At 39.8% G+C, this 21,302-nt stretch overlaps 1 protein-coding gene across 1 annotated transcript; it reads right to left on the reverse strand.

Annotated features, from left to right (window-relative positions):
- Positions 1-517: 517 nt before the first annotated feature.
- On the reverse strand, positions 518-6,228 carry bcl6aa (BCL6A transcription repressor a). Its single transcript, XM_053321982.1, has 9 exons — positions 6,191-6,228; positions 3,829-4,000; positions 3,498-3,719; positions 2,449-3,411; positions 1,949-2,130; positions 1,684-1,851; positions 1,436-1,566; positions 964-1,101; positions 518-848 (listed from the first exon to the last, which is right to left on the reverse strand). Exons 1-9 carry the CDS (start codon positions 6,219-6,221, stop codon positions 705-707), a joined length of 2,151 nt encoding a protein of 716 aa, XP_053177957.1. The 5' UTR covers positions 6,222-6,228; the 3' UTR covers positions 518-704.
- Positions 6,229-21,302: the final 15,074 nt, after the last annotated feature.

Consider the following 21,302-nt stretch of genomic DNA (forward strand, 5'->3'; position numbering starts at 1 on the left):
CCCACAGATATAATTACACAATATGTCACAATATTTATGCAGTTGCCCACTTCGTGTACACTGACAACTGGCAACAGTAAAGAGTACCTCATGCATATCCTCATCAGACAGCAGCAGTCATCTGATATGTTTTAGACAAAACCCAATTATAATGTCATTTTTTTTGTTGTTTTTTTCCTTTCACATGAATATGGCAACTTGACATGGTGCAACATGTACGTACATCTACATAAAAATGTATAGACAACTCTATACAGCCGCAAATCCCGTTATCTTAAAATATATGTACCACCCGTCAATCAAAATTTTCAATACTTTCAGAAAAGTAAGTTCTCTGATATAAAATACTGTATTTTCAAAAAACTGATTGTTTACATTCCATCCTTCTCAACAAAATAAAGCTTTATATACGTACCTTCAAAGCTTAGAAACACTCCCAACATACTGTATATATATAATATATATATATATATATTATATATATATATTTATATCTATTTAGAAACAATAAAGTGACTAAGATGCCATATGTGGCTCTACGTTCACATGTAGTGGAAACCCGTTTAGAATGGCATACACAGCCAATTTATTTGTCTAATGAACACAGTGTGGCACTACAATTTTGGATGATTGTACAAGTTGGGGGGGTCTTTAAATGCCAAGGTCAAGATTGCCTCTGTCAAAAATGATTCTCTTCTTACAACTCAGCATGCTTTTGTCAAGTCAGTGGGCATGTCAGCTGTGGACATACGGTATTGGATCTTTGTGTTAGTGATGGCGCCGTGCTTCTGCCGGAGATGCAACCGTAGCTGACTCTTGTGGCGGAAGTGCAAGTTGCATTTCTCACACTGGAAAGGAAACAAAAGCGGCGCAACATTAATTTAGAAGCATTACACAGTGTTGTGATTTCTCAAAACCAGATTAACATTTTGTAACTTCTTGAGAAGCGGTGCATCGCCTTACATGGTAGGGCTTTTCTCCTGTGTGTATGCGCAGGTGACTCTTCAGCGTCTGCAGGTGACGGAAGCGGGTCCCACAGATCTCACAGGGGTATGGCTTCTCGCCCGTGTGGATCAACACGTGGGCGCGGAGATGAGCAACCTTAAATCAGAATAAAAAGAAAATCAGCTCGAACCAAATAATCACAGATGAAACCGCTTTCATATCAATGCAAAGTGTTATCATGGTAAGAGCGCGCATTGTAAATCTTCAATCCACAAGCACGCTTTGATGAAACTTTTCATTCTACATGTATTGTTATTCATTGTATAGAAGCAAGAAACACCCTCAAGGATGTTCTTCACTGTAATTACGGGTGCTTCTGTAAAGCTGAAAATAACAATACCCAACCATAATTACAGTTCAGTTCAGTTCAGAGTTGAGTATTAGTGCTATTAGCCCATACATGAAAGCAAGAGAAAATGTTCATTGTTACCTGTACAAAACGAGCTCCACACGTCTCACATTTGTATGGCTTCTCTCCTGAGTGGATGCGAGTGTGAGTCTTGAGGTTAGCTGGTCTGTTAAACTGAGCACCACAGATATTACAGCGATACGGCTTCTCTCCTGCAAAGAAAGGAAAATCAAAGAAAAGCTCTTGAGCATAAAAGAGTGGAGTAGCAGGCAATAAATTCATCTCAGGGATAGAGAAAAATCAATGTAAATGGTAGCTTGCTCATCTACCTGTGTGAACGGTCTTGTGGCTGGCGAGGTTGCCCTTGTAGCGGAAAGCAGCCTGGCAGCGGTCACACTTGTATGGCTTGTCGCTGTGTACCTGGAGCATGTGTTGTTTCAGAGTTTCGTCGTCGGCAAACTTGGAGTCGCATTCGTTACAGAAGAATGTACCGTTCTCTGTTTAGGAGGAATCAGGATAAAAATGAGCTAAATAATAAAGATTGATTTTTTTCCCCCATCTAATATCAGTCTTTTTCTGTAAGGATAAACTCACCACAACTGGAGTCTGAATATTCTGAATGCAGCTCTGCCATGTCTTCTGCTAGACGGGACCTGGAGGTGTTGGCGCAGACCTCTGAGTGCTGTGGTGACTGAGAGCCGCAAGATGAGCAGTTGAGGCGGTTCAGGTAGTGTGGAGGATGACTGTCACCATTCCTCATAGACCCCTCAAGTGCACTATGGGCAAAGCACAAACACTTCAAGTAAGATGTAAAGAAATACTTCAAGCTCCTTAATTAATCGCAGTGGAAGTCCAAAATGAAGGAAGAGTAAATTTCTAAGACATAAAGATTATAATATACTATCACATTTTGGAGGTTTATTGCATTATAAAAAAGGCAAATCGGACATAAAATCCTCCGATCAATCTTCCAACTTTATCTAACATTTCTGCCAGTGTGTCACACATATTTTATAGAGAAGATAAAGTGAAGAGTCACATATCAAACTTTGATTTTTCAGCAAAGAAATACAGCAGGGAAAACAAGCCCTCACCTGTTAATGATGTTGTTGAGACGACTAGCCTGTGGTACGGGTAGATCCTCGCTGTGATCGTTGCTCTTGCTTGTTGTTTGTGGGTCCAGGTTCTCAGAGTCACTGGGGTGGAGGTATGGTGGCAAGCCGAGTCGCTGAGGCGAACGCAGCCCGGGATCCCTCAGCCCCACCTCGTCTTCCTTGGCACTCTGATTCATGACGATGAACTTGTACTTCTTCCAGTTGCGGGCTTTGGGGTCCTGAGCACCTGCTGGGGCTTGAGCTCCGGCGGCTTGAGACAGGCCGGCGTTCTTGCTACTGCTAGATTCTGTTGGGGAGTTTGGCTGGCAGTCTGATTTGAGGGGGCTCTGCGGGCTGCTCATGAGGCTCTTGCGTCCAGTGGAGGAGATTCCCAGCGGGTAGTGCTGGTGGATCAGGTCTTCCTCTGCCTGAGGAGCGTGCTCTTTGCCTGAGTCTTTCTGGTGCTCGAAGGTCAACACGGGGAACGCACGCTTTCTTGTACCGAGACCGATAGACTGGCTGAGCCCCTCGTGGCTTTCTTTTCTCATCTCATCGTCTCTCCCTACCTCCCTGGCAGCGTAGGCGGTGGAGTGAATAATGCTGGAGGAGCTGGTGCCAACCGCCCTGGAGTATTCTGCCCTGATGGTGTTGGCGCTGTCATGTGGAGAACAATGCTTGTGATGGATACCGCTCTTCGAGAGGTCAGCAAAAGCGTTTTTGGCATCAGTCAGCTTGCAGAGAGGGAAAGGGAATCCTGGCATAGGAAACTGCCCGTAGAGATGGTAGTTGCTGGGGGTGCTGACCCCGTTGAACATGTTTGAACCGTAGGGCCTCCCATCCCTGAATGGAGCCACGCGGCTGTGCAAACTGTCAACAACATCATGGGGCCGGTAAGCATGGACATCCTGAGGTAAAACTAACGGACTGACCAAAAACTCATCTCTGGGCAGTTTAGCAGGATCACTGTGGAGGGAAGGAGAAAGTTAAAACACATGCAGGCGCTCATGATGGATTTATACTGAGCTGTACTGCAACAGTCTTCTACCAACCTGGATTTGATGAATCTGTGGCAGGTGTCCACAACATGGTCCATCTGCAAGTAGATGGCTGTGTTCATGATTGCCATAATCAGACTCTCCTTTAGTGTGAGACGGGAGGTGTACATAAACTCCAGCAGGATGGCAAAGCCCTCCGGGTCCACCTTTGGGTCCAGACTGATAGCATTAAGGTTGCACTTGTGGGAGTCAGTAAAGATGGTGTAAAACAGCCCACTGCAGTCATGAAGAAGAAATACAGACAGAGAACACAAAGATCAGTCACTTCACCTTCAAACAGCAACAGAAAATTGAGCTCATGCATCTTGGCTTGAAGAACACACACCTGCAAGCCATGAGAACGGTCTTGTGTGCACGAAACTGCTGTCTGTTAACCAAGATAGTGACATCTGTGAGAATATCTCTGCTACGCAGCCGATTCAGGTTGAGCAGGACATCACTTGCATGGCGTGTGAATTGTATGCAGCTGTCTGCTGCGCAAGCCATTTTGTCAAGTTCTGCAAACAGAAAGAAACATACAGATTATTTCACAAAGAAGTGTCTCACTGAGTTAATCTAGTGATGTGCCTCAGATTGCCGCTGCTGTGTTTCGAGGCTGAAGTGCAGGTAATCTTTAAGTAAAGTATCAGGGATGAAGCTATTTATGATCCTCAAAAAGCTCTTTACTGATGAGTGAGAAACACATACAGCTGCTCCGCCAGTAGGAGGCGCCATTTATTAAATAAACACTGTCTAGACATTTAAATGTCTACCTTTGGAGTAATTTCTCCCCACTCACTTTCTCTCTTTATGAACCACTGGTTGACAGGTTAATGTTACAAATTAAGTTCTTATATTTGGATGAAGGAGAAATTGTAGCACATGCTTACTGACAGGAACAGACAAAAGTATGCATGATATAATTCTGTAATAACAGTCTTATTTACATGTTTTTAATCATGCACAAATACACAAATAATTACTCTGTTAGACACTGAGTGATGATTAAAATTATTTAAATCATAAACATTATTAGGAGTAGCCTACTGACCATGGTTTTGAACTATACTGTCGGTCTTATTACTCATAAATCACATTGATCAGACTATAAACTGTCTCGGAGTTCAATGCGACGGAGAAAAGTTTAGTCTGTTCAACACGACGGTGTCGAATTTTTTCTAACACTTTAGTTCGAGCAGCCTGATAAAATAAGTGCGACAGACAGCAGCTGACTTTTCATTGCAAACTTTTTCTTGTCATACAATTAACATCCACATTTCCAGCGCAGGATGGCCTTACCACCACTGAATATTACAAGTGACACTTTTATTCACTCGCTATGAAAGAAAACAGTGTCTTTGTGAAGCCCAGCTGCGCTTTGTGTTGGCTCGTGTCTGCCAATATGCTATTAAGCGTTTGTAGGTCAGTGAAAACTAACATTTCATTAACTCCACACACAACTGCTCTTATAACACGGGCGCCGATATTTGACAACATCTTTAACTCGGTGTCAAAACCTGATGTCTGAAAATAGACCGAGAGAAGAGTAAAGCCAAAATAGATTGATGTCCCCTGATCTATAACTGGTGTATTATAACCTCCAGTCACTCACAAACAACTAACAATTAAAACAAAATGAACAACATCACTACTTCAGAGAATATTATATAATATAATATTAACTATAACAATAATATATCAGTCAGGCTGAAACTTTTTTTTATTTAAGTGTGTGAATTCAAATAACTGCACACAGATTTATGACAGCCTACAAAGATTAATTCCTAATGAGAATTTATTTTCTTTTTTATTCCCACACACCCACATACATACACACACATGGTTTAATTCTAGCAGCTCCTGAGCACAAATACAGTCTAACCGAAACTCTCAGGGCCATGACAGAAATGAGGCAACACTTTGCAGGAAAGCTAAAGGCTACCCTCCAACTTCGTGTAGTTAGGTAGGCTTTGCTTATCATGCAGTGTCACAGTGGAAAACAACACACAAGTTGGTGCGACGACGTGTCTTGTTGCCTCTACCGCGGAAAACACACACACACACACACACACCCTTCAACACTAATATTTCCGCTACAATGTTACAGTAACAGAAGGGTTTGTTCGGCGCAGCCCTTTTGCGCTCCATTAGAGCAAATTACCGCCGTTACAAAAAAAAAATAACCTGAACCTGAGGCTGCCATGCTGACAGCAAAGTTGGTCTGACAAGCACGCACAAGCCGCCGTCACACTGTTTGTTGACACTGGGCTGTTTCACGTACAAAGTAGCGTTAAAGCAGAGCGCGTTTACACAGTCAATATATATCCAGCCGAGCACCGCCGACTATTACTAAGCGGGCTCTGGGAAACAGCATTTACAACGCTAAGAAATAACACCATTTTCTTCAGTGTGGTTATCTAAGTGGAGCGTTCTAACTAACAGCGTTACAACATGAGTGAGTGTCAGCGAGGCACGGGGGGAGCCGCTGTCTGAGCCCAGCCTGTCACCACCGCAGCCGCTCCACAGCCTCTCAACCTGCCAGGCAGCAGCAGCAGCACACACATAGAGTCACACAGCCCCGTCTTCATACACACTTAAAACGGCACAAAAATGGACACACAAGCTACGTCTAAAAACACCAGCAATACACAGCAGATAACAACTTCGCGCCAAATTAGAAGAGAAAAAAAAAGAATTTAAAAAATCACCTGGTAGCGCTTTCCTAGAAACTTCTTGCATCACCACTTCTAAGAACCCCAGTTCTAAGAATCAGACGAGCTCAATTCTCGGAATTTGAGCCTGAGACCGTACCACTTTCCCGAGGCAGGGGAGACACGTTTTCTCCCCTCGTGGTGATAACAACTTATTTACAAAGCGGTTATTTCAGTTTTTATTACTCATAACGGTTTTTACAGTTAACAGTTCACGTATGGAATTTTTAAAAGAGTGCTAAAAGTCGTATTATCTTATAAAATAATGCTAGAAATTGTTTAATAGTGGTACAATCCCCCCTTGCTTTTGGTTGAGTCCACAGTCACAGGACGTCGAGGCTGCTACGTCACCAGTTCCTTAAACCCAGCCCCCGATATTCTCAGAACTAATTTATATTCCATGACTTAAGCAATGTGTCGCTGCGCTGCCTCCCGTCGCATTTAACACACAGACCTTACATGTTCAGCACACAGACAGACATCTTAATTAGGCCCATGCGGACAGGTCGATGTGACAGCCCTTTACTTTTCATTCTTTTTTCTTTCTTTCATTCTTTTTTTTTTTTAAAGCCACATTTCCTGCAGGTACGCTGACTTCATAGATGGAGAATGCTGCGAATCGCCATCGGGGGGTTTGTTGCAAAAAAAAAAAGAAAAGAAGGAACGCTTTAATAGATTTATTATTCACAAGTCTATAGGCAGTCAGTTGAGCGTGTTATCGTGTGGATGCGAATGCTTTAGCGGAGTGGGTTTCCCAGTTTATCAGTGCATGCTTGGATTGGCATTTGGCTGGCAGATAGTGAGTTTTTAAATGTCCTCATCTGCGTTTATAACGGGTTTATATACAGTCGCTTTATTGTGTTAAAATCATGCCTATGGTTGACGGTTGATGAAGCAGAATTTTGCACCTTAACCTGCGATTTACAGTAGGCTTTATTAACTTCATCATAACAGAAAACTTGTTGCATGAAAGTAAGCGCACCATTATTTAAAACAGGAGCAAAGAGGATGTAGAGGATGCAACCAGCCCTTTATTATACTTTAAAAGCAGTAATATGACTTTTTTGTGCAGTAATGATAAGATGCATTTTGTAATGTTATGGTGCTTTTTAGTACATTATTATATGTCTGTGCAGTTTATATCCTCCTCAAACACTCAAACTTTCTCCCACATGAAAGGCAGAATCTTGTTTTTGATTGGCTATCTAATTAATTTGGATCTCTAATTAATTTGGAGGAGAGTGCCTAGTGAAATTGCTCATGTCAGGTGATGTGCAACACTTCCACAACCAAAACATGGCTCATTGAGATGCAAAGCGGAAAAACATTTCCTGGAAAATGAAGTGAATTCATCGTTGTGATTTCCTCTCTTTCCTATTTAATATAAGGCATGTGTACTCCCTGTTGCGTCATTTCAAGAGATGGGCAAGAATAAACAGAAACTGTTTTATTGTTGTTTTTTTTCTCCCACTTCTCAGTTTACTAGTTTTTCTTTGTGTTCTTTGAGTCTGAAATGCATCACAGGCCGGGGCTTTGTATGAAATGACTGCAACAAAGAGGGAGAAGTTGAGCTGCTGCGTGGTTTGTTTCAACCTTGCATGAAGCATAGAGATGTGGGCCGGTGTGAATTTACTGTCATTTATGTCTTTTTTTTTAACAGATTAATAGCTGGGGATGCTCTGTTAGGGGTTGTGTGTGATGATATCTGAACTTTGTAGCCTATTAATTTCATGAGATGTAGGCAAGCACTTACTGTCAGTGACTCACCTTGGAAACTTTGTTTGTGGTGATTCCAAACCACGGATTCCCCTTCTTTTCTCATCCCGTTCACTCCTTGGCACAAAAAGAGCATTTGCTGGGCTGAGAAAAGATGATAAAGTTTGTAAATTTATTAGTATACATATTAATATCTTCTAAAAATGTATAATTCATCTTCAGTTGTAATATTACAAGTTAACACACAGGACTTCTAGTTAGGTTTGGTGGCACAATATGAGTTAAATATTTAAATGCTGAGGTTGATATGAACATCAGTGAGCAAACAATGAGTGAAGCACAAGCTTAGCTTTCATTAAAGTTATCAGCAGAATATCTTATATTCAAACATACAGCCATGCCTTGTGGATTTCTATTATATTTTGTGAACGTGTCCACATTTGAGCTTTAAAAGCCTCCCTCCTTCTCCTCTTCATCTCCTCATCCCTCTATATTTTATAAACTCTGTGAGGCCAATCTTGTAAATTTCTTATAATCTAGTGTAAAAGTGTAAAATACATTTTCAGCTCTTGAAGAACTGATCGCTTTTGATTTTTCATGTCCTAATTTTTTTTTTTTTTTGGTTGCAAGACCCATTTTGAAAAAGCCTTTTAATTAGATTAAACAAAAAAAACAAAAAAGATTTGACACTGGCGTTATTACACAATAATTACTACATGATGTTTAATTGACATAGACATTTGAGCAGCTGGTTACCTTTGTCACTCAGTGTACAACAGACTGTGTTACAGGCATCCTAATGAATCACATGCAGCGCCTTTCTTTTTTCTTTTTCTTTTTTAACCCTTTTGGTGACGAAACACTCCACTGTAATGTAACTGACTTTTCCCTGTGGATTGCCCAAGCATCCGCCCATCTGGATCCGGCATCCCACTAAAAAACACTCCAGGTGTTCACAAACCATTGGGAGGGGAGGAAAGAAAAAAAAAAAAAACCTCTCCAAAATAATTAAGACACACGCTTTTACAGCAATCTCCGATTCAGCACTGCCAAATAAAGACTATCTTGAGCTCCAAACAAAGAGCAGCGTCAACTTTATTTCAATCCACTTGGGGGATGTTTAAGGCGCTCCAGCACAGTTATGCATAATGCACGGCCATAAACCATCCAGGAGTTAGGAGAGAGATGTGTAATTTACCAAGGCCCCATGCTGTGCCCAGCTATAGAAAGATGAGATAATTACTGCAAATCCTTGGCAAAGTTTTACTCAACCAATTCCTAGCAAAAATAAATGACCCACTTACAGAGGACAGAGAAAGAGAGCAGGATACCTGATCAATATCCCCATTTTTCAACTAATAAAATGACTCGTATTGTACACTGTCAGTTTATTATATCGGTTAACCCTTTAGGATATAAAAGTAAACAACAGGCTGAGACGTTCAAGCCCCAGTCTCTTTGTCTATAAGTGACATGCTGTTCAAAACAAATCACATCCAGAGCAGGTTGTGACAGTGATTCAAGCCTGCCCAGCCAGTAACAGCTGCTGCGCATGAAAAAGAATCTTGTACTCTTCTGACACAGTGTGAAACATCTCTAAGCAGTATCATTGCCTACACTTGGTGCATGATAGGTCATTGAATAGAAATGCCCACTGACAAAAGCCTGAGGCCCGGAGGTTGCCTCACTTTTTTTTTCATAAACTGCGCACTTTTGTCTCGTTTCACAGCAAATTTCTGCCAACTTCAGTGTTCATTGTCAGCAAAGATGTGAGTGTGGAGTTTTGTTCTGAGAGGCATGATGCAACCAAGCTGTAACACCAAACAGATAATGCTGTTAGCTACAGAGGTCTTTTTAGTTCCTTTCTTTAAAAGAATTTCTTTTTATATTGTTGAGTTTCACTTTTTTTAACTCCATGCATCCCAGAAGCATTTTTTTTTCTTGCTTTGTCCACAACAAAGTTGCGCTTTGTCAAACACCATCATCACAGCTGCAGCTCCAAATTGTTACAGTGCGGCGCGTCAATAAAAAGGTTTGTTTTTCTAGTCTTATTGTATGTATTTATAATTTTTCCTTGATCATCTGTTTGAGTAGATCATTGAAAACATATGACATGCATAATTTATGGCGTCAGTTAAAGAGCATGAGGTGTAATAAATAGATGCTCTGGAAAATTCACTGATGTCACATCAAAAGATTTTCTGTGCAGGTAATGATGAGCACACTATACTTGGATGCATGCCTCTTGCTTTTTTAATTAACAGTTTTTTTTTACTGACGTGAAATCATGTCTGCTTGCAACAGTTCTGCTGCGTGCCGTTGTGCTAACACACTCCAGGTTGAAAGTTGTCTTTCATCCCATTGACAAGGTTAAACACACACACACACACACACAGAGGAAGATTACCGGCAGTAGAATATAAAAGAGATAATGATTTTGCAGAGATTCACACTTACCTAAAAGGAGTTCCCTGATTATATAGGCTGTTACTAATATTATAGTGAATATGAACATTATTGCAGTCTATTCAGAGGGTTCTCCTCTTCTTTAATACTTAATTGTGTGCAAGACCTTTCGAAAAAAAAGGTTTTCCATGTATTGTACAGAAGCAACAGCCGAAAAAGTTTTTTACTTCTAGTGGTCAGTAACGAGGCTCCGTGGACATAAAAGCTTTATCAGTTATTTCAAAAAGAAAATATACACACACATTCACAAACACACACACACACACACACACACACACACACACAAACTTTGGAGTAAGTTTTTGTGTGTATGTGGGGATAACCTTGAGTTCATTCAGCTTGTCTGTGCAAGCTACATGCTAAGGTTATGGTATGAGCAGAGGCGTGTTAGTGGGCTAGAATTCCAATTTAGTCAAATCAAAGCATGTAGATTCAGGACTTTCTCAAGGCCAGCTGAGAGGAGCCAGGAATGCAGCCTGCCGAGTCGAACTTGATGGAATTTTCCACGCATACCACAAACAGTCCCTTGCCAGTGTGCCATCTGCTGGATGATGGGTCAGTTACTTCCACAACACATGAGGATATATAGCACGAGTGTGCAGTAATAGTTACCATCCTTACAAATCTTAAGAATCTGAGTGTTTGCTTTCCCTTCCTTTTTTCTCTCACATGCCCAGGGCTGCAAATGCGGGAGTTCCAAGAGCACATGAGGAGGAGTTGTTAAATTTGGGACAACTTCTGCACAGATTAGTTTCAAAGCCTTGGTATGTGTCTCTACATGGATTCAGGCTTTTGACAGAAGTATCCATTCTCAGTGGCGAGAAGCCATAGCACAGAGATCTAAATGGTAAACAAGTGGGTCTTATTTCTTTGCACCACCCTCAATAATGATCCAGTAAGAATCATCTGTCTGAATCAACCCCCTTTCCCACACTGCTGTCACAACACCTATTAGTTAGTATCAAGCTGTAGATCTTGATGTTCTGGCTGTGTGTTTGGAAATATCACAAAGCTCCTTCCTCCCATCGTAGCATTTTTATTTAGTCTTTGACAGACAAATAGGGGTGGCTCTGGTTAGCTGGTAGCTCAACTCCTGTGATGAAATGATATTTGCATATTTGTGTTTAGGAGAAAAATACTTATCCATATAAATTAAATACAATTTTTAAAAAAAGTTCATTTATTGTCACAATTATCAGTAAACTATCTGCTAAAATAGGGCTGAATTCACAGTACACCTTGAGCTGCCACTGAGAGCATGAACGCTAGTTAGCAGAGAAATGAACATAGTTAGCTTAAAAGTAGGCCTACAGACAAATAGTTGTAAACGAAATAATTAGTCATTAGCTATCATTAGCTAAATATGAGGGATTTAAATGGTTGAAATAAATAGCTAAAAGTAAACAATGAGGTAGTTAGCTAATGGTAGCCTAATGGATTGTCTAAACTGGTGAAATTAGCTTGTTATTTTGTAATTCACAGTTAATAATTTTTCTTTCTGAAAGGAGGAATAACTGCTTTTGGAAATAGATTAGCACATTCCTTTAGCTTCAGAGCCTTTGAGTGGGTTTGTGTGAGCAGTATCAACAGACTGCATTTTGCTAGCAGTGGTGTTGAAGAATAAGAGCATCATAATTTAGCCTCTAAATGGACTAACATTGACATTTTTAGTTAAGTTTTTTAGCTGTTAAATGTGCTGCAAATTCAATTGTATGAAAAAAATAATATCCAGTGTTGCTTTATATCCACTTCAGCATGAACATAAAGGGCGGTGTTGATGTAGGGTTACCTCAGACAAAGACATGTTGGGAACCGCTACCGTACGCTACAGGTTGTATCAACGTAAAACACCTGCGTAGACGTTAAACAGGTGTTTTGGCATTTAACACTGTGATCGGACATAATTGGGACATTGTCCAGCTCTTTGGTGACAAACCACAAAAACACAAACACACTTTTCTCAAAAAACTGCATCCAGTAATTTTAATAGTCTCAGATTACCTCTCGGTGAATACAAACAGAGCTTTGCGCAAAAAGCACAGCACACAAACTGTGAAGATTTCATTTCAAGCTTGCTATTTGCACTGTTTAGGCAACACAGGTAACATTTCTACTGTATTTCCACTGTACCCGTGGCATCTTCCATTGTCAACAAGTTTATGGTGACTTGTCTCATAAAGGCTTACAGTTGCTAAACCAGTTTGAGTTCTTTGTTTCGTAGTATTTCTAATATTGATAGTCTGGTATGTCAGTGAAGAATATCTTTAGTTTGTTTCCTTCCACAGAGTGTTGTTGGGGATTCAGCTCTTGTGTCATTCTATCAGTTAACTGTTACAGCTCTCTCTCTTCTTGCTGTTCCTCTCTCTTGCCCCTGAACTCCCTCTGTCATGCTGTGGCCCAATTTTGATTTGAACTATATCAAATTCTCCTGTGATACATTTCTCCTGCTGCCAGGTCAGAGTAGATACCTCCATCTGATGCCAGCTGCTGATATTAGTTTATACAGGGCTGGTTAAGCGGGAACTAAACATACCAGCTCCAGGTCACAGGTCAGCAAGAATCATGCACAAAGCAAAATATTGTATTTAGAGCTGCAGCAGTGTGTGCAGGATGTGACTGCTGTCTCTATTGCTGCTTCTGTGTTATAAACATTTTAAAATAAAAAAATGTAATCCTTGTTAAATTTTTAAATGTCCTGACATTCAAACACAAGAGGTAATGTCCACTGCAGTTACAGCATAAAACTGTCTTCAAATATTTCAGATATCCTCAAACAGTGGCTCTAGATGAGCTTCCCTAATTTCATTTCATGAGAGGAAATCTGGCATTAGCCCCTGAGTATATTTTGGAGAATCCATCTGCATCAAACGTTCACAGCCTCCATTAGTTTATAGGTGTATTTTCATGTCAGCTTCTTCTTTTTTTTTTTTTTGTGGTTTCCTCCAGCCAAAGCAGTAAATGGATTTAAATCCAACGTGGAAACATGGGATTGGCGAGGATGAAAGCAATCCCACCAAGCCCCAGAAGTCAACTGCTTTACCCAAAAATAAATAAATAAATAAAAAAAATCCCAAAACCCTTAAACTCTGGCAACTGACGTGGAATCAAGAAGAGGTCATTTTTCCATTTTTAATGAATTTGCAAATATAAAAAAGGCTATACCCATCAAATATTAAAGGTACATGTACATATTTAAATTGTTAATCTACAGGCAAAGAATAAATGTCATTTTAAAACAAATTAAATGTGATCATTCTCAATCACTGTTTCTACTTTCTGAATAAACTGCACTACTTTTGTTTAAAATGTATCTTTTTTTGTTTGATTATTCATATGAAATACTCTTTTTTTTGTCAGCGCCTACGCCCTTACTCCAGCTAATAAATAAAGCTAGACAGTGCTTTCTTCTTCAAAATTCTGGAAAACCTCCCACTGTTTATATTTGCTAGAAACAAATCAACTCTCATAACCATCAAGCCTCATTAGTCTGCATTTATGCAAGATTGAAGATGAAGATATGAAGATATTTTGGATTTTAATGTATTCTTACTAATGTATTGTAGTTTAACTGCTACCGTATTCCTCTGAGCTTTCATTAAAAGTAGCATCCAGCCCAGGAAATGTCAGGTGGAAGTTCTGATGCACGAGAGCGAGAGTGACAAATCCCGTGCTCGACACAGCTCACGTTAACAGTTCATCTGCTGCAAAATGTTTGCGCTTTGCATGCACGGGACCACATAGAATCGTTGATGGTATCTCATGCAAATTTAACAGAAAATAAAACAACCAAATTTTACAAATTATCGTCACCCTAGTATAAATTCATACATTCATGAAGGGTTCAGTGAGCTCATATGTTGCTGCTTAAAAGTCTTTTAAACCTATAATCTGTAAGTATCTGTAATGTAGACATAACTGTATCAATACTTACATTAAAATCAAAAATGAATCTCTCTTGAATCACTCAGATTCAATCTTTGCTCAAGCTAAATGTCTAATTTACATGTTTTTACATAGTGCAGATAAACCTAAAGGACATTATTTATTGCATTCAGTGCTTTCATTTGATTATCAGATGTCAGTTGTTTTATCAAGACCTGCGGCAACTTACTCACTGAATGTGCTTTAAAGTTGCTTTGCATGCTTACTCTTGTTAAAGCTTTGAGAGCTGAGGTGTTGATTTGACCTCAGAGATTAGCTAACCATCACATATGCTGTATGGAAATATACAGATGAGGTAGAAGATTGTCTTCTGCTGACACTCCTCAGCACAGACTTTCCCACAGTCTTTGTTTTCACACAAGGATATGACTACAATGAGATGTTACACTGATGTGTTCAGATTTATTTGTCTTATTTCAATTAAAATTTCATATAATCCAGCTGCTTTGTCTCTCCACACACTTTGCATTTTAATACAGGTCATCACCCTGAAGCATAATGTAATACAACAGAATGTAGAAAACCATAACAAATATTATCAACATTAACAAAAAGTGCTTTTGGATAGGAGTATATTTCTTGGAAATAAACAAATGTATCATTAATTGACATTATGCACTTTATAACCTTTCCTGAGAATGTTGTCCTTATACATGACAGCATAAGACAAGCATGTGTGAATCCGAAAACTTTCCCAAATTTTTATTTTCATTTCAACTTTTTATTTCATTTAAGGTTTGCCAAGAAGTCCTTCTGTGTTGCAACAATTCTCTGCTCCACATTCATTTATCTTCACCATCGCTGAGTTGAGATATTGTCATTTTAACTTGCTCTGATGTTGAGAAACAGACGAAAGAAGTCTTACCTTTTTTCTGCTGGAAGGAGTGAGGCATGATGGGATCTGTAGTGGGAATCGAGCGGCAGTGCTGAACCTTGAATTCAAAGCTGTGAGCCCAGTTCAGGAAGCGAAGGGGCCTCTGCAGTGGCTCCAAAAGTCTTTTCAGCGCTGCCAGTCACTGAGATCAATCAACTTTTCTACCTGACGAAGGTAAGCTCCGGAGCACAGCGGAAAAAACAAGCCGCCTCACTGTTTTCACCAGAGTTTTATTTCTTTTTCTGGCAAGTAGTTGGATGATCCAGGATGCAAAAATGTGACTGGTGCCAGTGCCTCCCCCTGAGTGGCAGCTAAAGCTTGAAGGAGGAAACAGTCTTCAGTGCAAAAGGGCACCAAATTTGTGTGTCGTAGTGGCGGAGCAGCTGTGGTGAATCCTCTGTCTGTCGTTGTTGAGCAGGATGGGAAAGCTTCTGGAAAAGCGGCACAGCAGCCGGGATGAAGTGAGTCAAGTCGACTGAGCACGCTTCATGTTAGTGAAACGGTCCACAGGGCATCTCTGGCTCTCTGAGCTGATAGGCCGCCTGCACTCTAGCGTTCATTGATTGTAGCACTCAGTCGCTCCACTTTTCCACGAATGCTAAAACCGTGGGGCAGGCTCAGTTTTTTTTGGGGGAAAAAAAAGAGATTAAACAGCCTGTAAAATAATCCCAGTTTTTCTATATATAATTCATTTGAATGAAGAGTCTAAAATCCCATTAAGCCACAGGAACACAAACCAAAGACTAGCAGTGCCTCTAATGTGGAGGAACTCTTGGAGCTCAGGCCATCTGCCAGATCAGAGTTTTTCATATACAGCTATGACACATTGTTTTATAAACAGAGCTTTTATACAACAAACATTTCAGTGTCCTGGAGCATTAATCTACCTAAGCTTATCTCAATCCATGGAACTAGATATTGCTCTTTATAACTTGTCTAGTAGAGGGGGTGTTATTACATCACACCAGCTGTCACTTCAACCTGGCACAGCCAATAGGAAGGTCAGTATTGTGGCTGCTGGAGAGGAAATTAGGGAGGCAAATCCTGAAAACAGTGAAGCAACATTTTGGGAAAAAGAATGCTAATATCACTTTTACATGAGTGGGGTTTTTTTAAACAGCATATGCAAATATTAAATAATTAGTATAAAGTTGCATGCAACCAGTTCATCTTTATTGTTTTTGGTTGCAATAAAACGCATAGAATATGTTGTGCACATGAGTCCATAGTGTTAATGTAAAAGCAATTTGCAGATTGCAGTGTATCAGTGTGTAATCATTCTTGACACCTGATGTTGAACTCAGATTAAATGAATACACATGCTGTCTGTGCAGATAAGCTCACCTCAGCGGCTAAGAACTCCCAAAGCTCTCGCTATTAACAGCGTTACACGCTGCACGGTTTTTACTGTGTCAGCACCAGGCGCTGGGTTGCTTATAAGTGCTGTCATCATTATGGGAGAAGAAGACGTGAACATGTCAGGGCGTGAAGGAATAAACATTATAGAGAAAAATGAGATATAGATGGCTGTTTGACAGATCTGTCTGTGTACAGTATGTTCATCGCAGCCACGGGGATAATCCATTGGATGAGTGGACTAATATTCAGCCAATCCTGCTAAAACCAAATTAGTCCAACACATTTCCATCATATTTCCGAATAAAGCAGTCCTAACAATCTGAGCTCTTGGGATACTGACGGCAAATGACCGGTGAGCCCTCAGATCCCCGTGATCCAGGGATAAACTTCTCATGAAGCAGCTTAAACATGTGAACTGACACACAAATGAAAGCCAACAACAGGTCACAGTGCCTCAGAGGAAAACTTTGATTACTGTATTGTCCTCTTACTGTCTGGCAGCTGCAGTGAAGGCAGACAGAACCTGGGCATTGCTAAAGAGAAATAACAATAAAGACATCAAGATTGAGTGGACCCCGGGTCGTTGACCCCCCTCTTTTACTCTGTGAGGCTTATAAGAGGATGGCTTGTGTAGAGCAGCGTATGAGTGACCTTAATCATCAGAGGGATATTTGGGTTTTATTCGGCAGCAATGCGATGCAGGCGGTCATCACTGTGTTCGACTGGCAGGCATAAAAAACGAGAGGGGGGCAAGGTCGGTTTGCAAAGTGTAATCCATATCATCCCGTTACAGAAGCTGCGCTGCCGTCGGCCCCGGGCCAAACAGCCTCAAACACATTTTGATGTTGATAATGATGTTGGATTATGCTGTCATCTGATGTAATTTCGGCCTGCATCAAATTAACAAAAGAGGGATCAACCAAATTCTTTAAAAGGGGGCTTTTTTTCACCCCCCTCCCTCTTCATTGCAACCTTCTAGATGCAAACTTGATTTGATTTCATGAAGTGTTTATTTTTGGTTTTTAAAGTCCAGACAGACATCATATTTCTGGCTCGGCCTGTCCCTTGGAAGTATAAGATCAACGATTCACAGCGTCCTCTCTCCCTCTCTGCAGCATGCCTGGCAGTAATTCATATCGGCGTGGTTTGTAGAAATTGTCTGGGAGTTGCAAACAGTGACCTCGTACTGTCCGCAGATGAATTTAACACCTACTCATCTTTTTCCAAGAAAAACATGAGCCATTTGATTAAAATTTAGCCCTCGGGATACTTGTGAGAAACGGGGCGATGCGGCCTGAATTTACAGATGATTAAGTTACCAATCTATCAAGTGTGTCGGTGTGCGTCACTTGAGTTTTTTCCACAACATTTATTGATTTGAAGTCCCATATAAAGCTGCTATTTTGCATTGTTGCAGTTTCCTGGAGCATTTGCAGCTCGTTTGTGTGCACAATAACCTTTCTGAGGCAGTAGACCGCAGGTAATTATCACATCAGTGAAGGATGGTGCTTGCTTGTCATTTTCACTTTACCTGCTATCACATAGATCTGTAATCTAACTCCACTACTAGCCTTTGTTGTGCCAACATGGAGCTCCCTGGGTATCCACGGCGACTGCTATCAGCTCTAATAAAGGTCAGAAGTGCCTAATCTGGTGCTTTGCATTGGCTGGCATTTATAGAGTGAAGAGAAAATATACTTCTGGGAGAAACACAGGCTACATACAGTATCATGATTCAGAAGTGATGGCTTCATTTTGGATCATTCTAGGATTGTCTGTCTTTAGCAAACCTACAGTAAAAAAAAAAAGGGAAAAAAGTGTTGCAGAAAGTGTGATCTTCAGTATGAGGAGTAAAATCCGTCTGAGGCTTTCCGGTGTGATTTTTCATTGTCAGTATTTTAGCTTGCTGATGATATCCTGGAAGCTGAAATCTACAAGAACAAACATTCAAATTCAATGGTCATGTTTCAGATGGTATGTTATGTATTTTATTATGCACACAGCTGCAGGGAGAAGACAGTGCAGCAAATATTGGTTAATCACATAATATTAGATTAAACTGGTTATATATGCTTGTCATATAGCTATACAAGGGAAAACGTTATTTAAGAGGAACTCCACATGAGTGAAGCTTATTGTTGTCTGATTTCTCCAACAATACACATATTGTGTGTGTGTCTCTTTTTGAGTTACAAGGTCAGTCAAATTAAGTTATGCTCTTAAGTATTTTTCGTTCATTGAAAATTTCCAACTGTGCTTTCTGTGCTAAGTATAGAAAGCAGAATACTCACCTGCTTTCACCACTGAAAATATAATCAAAGTTGTCAGAGTAGGTAATTCCCAGTAATTTAATTGAAAGTAGCCGTATGTGACGATATCAGCGCCAAAGCTAATGAGAACCAACACTAGCTCATGTTCCATAACACCTCCTCTCCTGTTAGCCCTTTGCTAAAGAAATATGTGTATATGTACATAGGGACCTATTGAAAAGAGTAAAAAGGGTAGATGTTATAACCAAATGCTTCAGCTTACACCTTTTCCAGCTTCATTTATTTATTTTTACTTTCATTATTTTGAAAGAAAAGGAACAAGGACATATGATCATTTACTTTATTCATACATGTGTATTTGAATTTAATGACTGAAATAAACTAAACTAAACCTAAACTTGGTACCTCCGTGATTTTCCACATCATTATCAAGCGTGTGAAGAAAGTGTGTCCTCCACCTCATTTGAGTTTTCTATGGCAAAATTGCCCTGAGAATTGGTGCTATACATGCTAGTTAAAAGAAGCTATGCAATGGAGTTGCTTTTTTTTTCAGGAGGAGCTATTTCAGGCACCTCTGATTCCGGAAGTAAAAATCCAGTTCATTAATGAAAAAATGCATTTAAAAATATCTGCTTCTTTAGTAAAAAGACAAACGTATAAAACTGTGTATATCAAGATTTTGCAGTAGAAGTTAACTATGATTGGTTATGGTGCATTTCAGCAAGAAATAGCCAACAGTAAGTACTGAATTGAATTGACTTTATTGTTCACCTTAGTGGAAATTTGTCTTGGTCCTTCAATACATTAAAAAATACAAACAATGCACACCATATCATGAGGGCATTAAAAACATACACCAACACTACACAACATAGTATAACATATCATGAGGGCATTAAAAACATACACCAACATAGTATAACTGCATAACTGTCATAACTGACAGTTATGCAAAGGAGCAGGAAACAGCAGCAACCATTGTAATAAGTTAAAATCTGTTAGAAGATGTCAAACCTGAGTTCGTAGTGCATTCAATTTACATCTAGTAAGGGATACATGACCTTTTATATACATTCCTGCCCTCGTTGACCAGAATCGACAGCCAGATGGTAGCAACTCAAACTCTGCATTTTGTGGGTGAAAAACATCTCCGGATATCTGTCTGGCCTTCCTGGGTTCCCGCTGTATTAAATATATTGCAGAGCTGTTTTTGTGACTTGCCAATCACCTTCTCTACAATATTAGAAAGCTAATACTGAAATACATTGTATTCGGAACTCTGAAAACGACCTCCGACACAGAAGAGTGCATTGGAACAGTCATTCAATTCGGAATTGTAAGCCAGAAAGTGGGCAAAGATCCATGTAGCTTGAGTTTGCCGACAGAAACACAACTGCCATCCCAGCAATATAGTGGCTGAATGACCTTTTCATCAATGCATACTATATGTAGTGTTTATGTTGTGAAATATGCTGTGAAAACTTGTATCGTTGATGTTTCCATTCAGTGGATTTGTCCTTGACAGAAGTCTGTGCGGGCATGCGGTACTACTACTCCTCTCATCTCTTTAAAGTGTGCTGATCTATTAAATCAGCTGCGGTAATGCTGGACTGGAATGAAACCCTGAATGTACACGACCCTCCAAACATCAGGGAAACTACAAATGTTAACTTGCCATTGCTCTTGAACTGGTTTCAAGAGCAATGGCACTAATAAAAGGTATTTGGATATAGTTATAAAATATAGGTCTATAAAATGAGGTGTTTATATCTCATTGACACTCAAAACCTTTTCAAACTCAATGATTTCCTTCAATTATGTGCAAATGACTTGATTTTGTGTATTTCCAGCTCTGCAATTCTTCAGTCGTAAACAAACAGTGTATGAATAATTTATGTTTGTAGCTAGGGGAAAAAAAGTCTAATTTTTCAGGTTTTCTACTAGACTACAACAACTAGAAATGATGAATAAACAGAAGCACCATGTAAATACTTTGGTAAATTAATTGTCCTACAGTATGTCCTTCTACACTGTAAAAAAATGTCCATAGAATTAACACTAAAATGCTGTAAAATGATGACATCACAGACCTGTAAATGGAAATACAAACACATAAACATAACTGTTAATTTAAAAGAAAGAATATGTTTTAAAATATTTATATTTATTTGTAGAAATGACCTATTACTGTAGTTTAAATGCAGAAAAACCGTAATACAAAAAGCAATATAATGCAGTTTAATATGATGAGGGGAATTTACAAAAAATATTCAGTTAAACAAGCTATATTGTGACATGAGATGTTTTATAATCTTACATTTTATATCTTATAATGAGGCTTTTGGGGTTAAATAAAGTTGTTTGTTTGGTATTTTGTAATGAATGTACAATAAGCGACAACTAAGATCAGGCAGCATGGTGTAATGGTTTGCACTGTCGCCTCACAGCAAGAGGGTTCAAATCCACCGGCCGGCTGGCACCC

Source organism: Scomber japonicus, chromosome 7 (genome assembly GCF_027409825.1).
Source record: "Scomber japonicus isolate fScoJap1 chromosome 7, fScoJap1.pri, whole genome shotgun sequence".
NCBI lineage: Eukaryota > Metazoa > Chordata > Actinopteri > Scombriformes > Scombridae > Scomber > Scomber japonicus.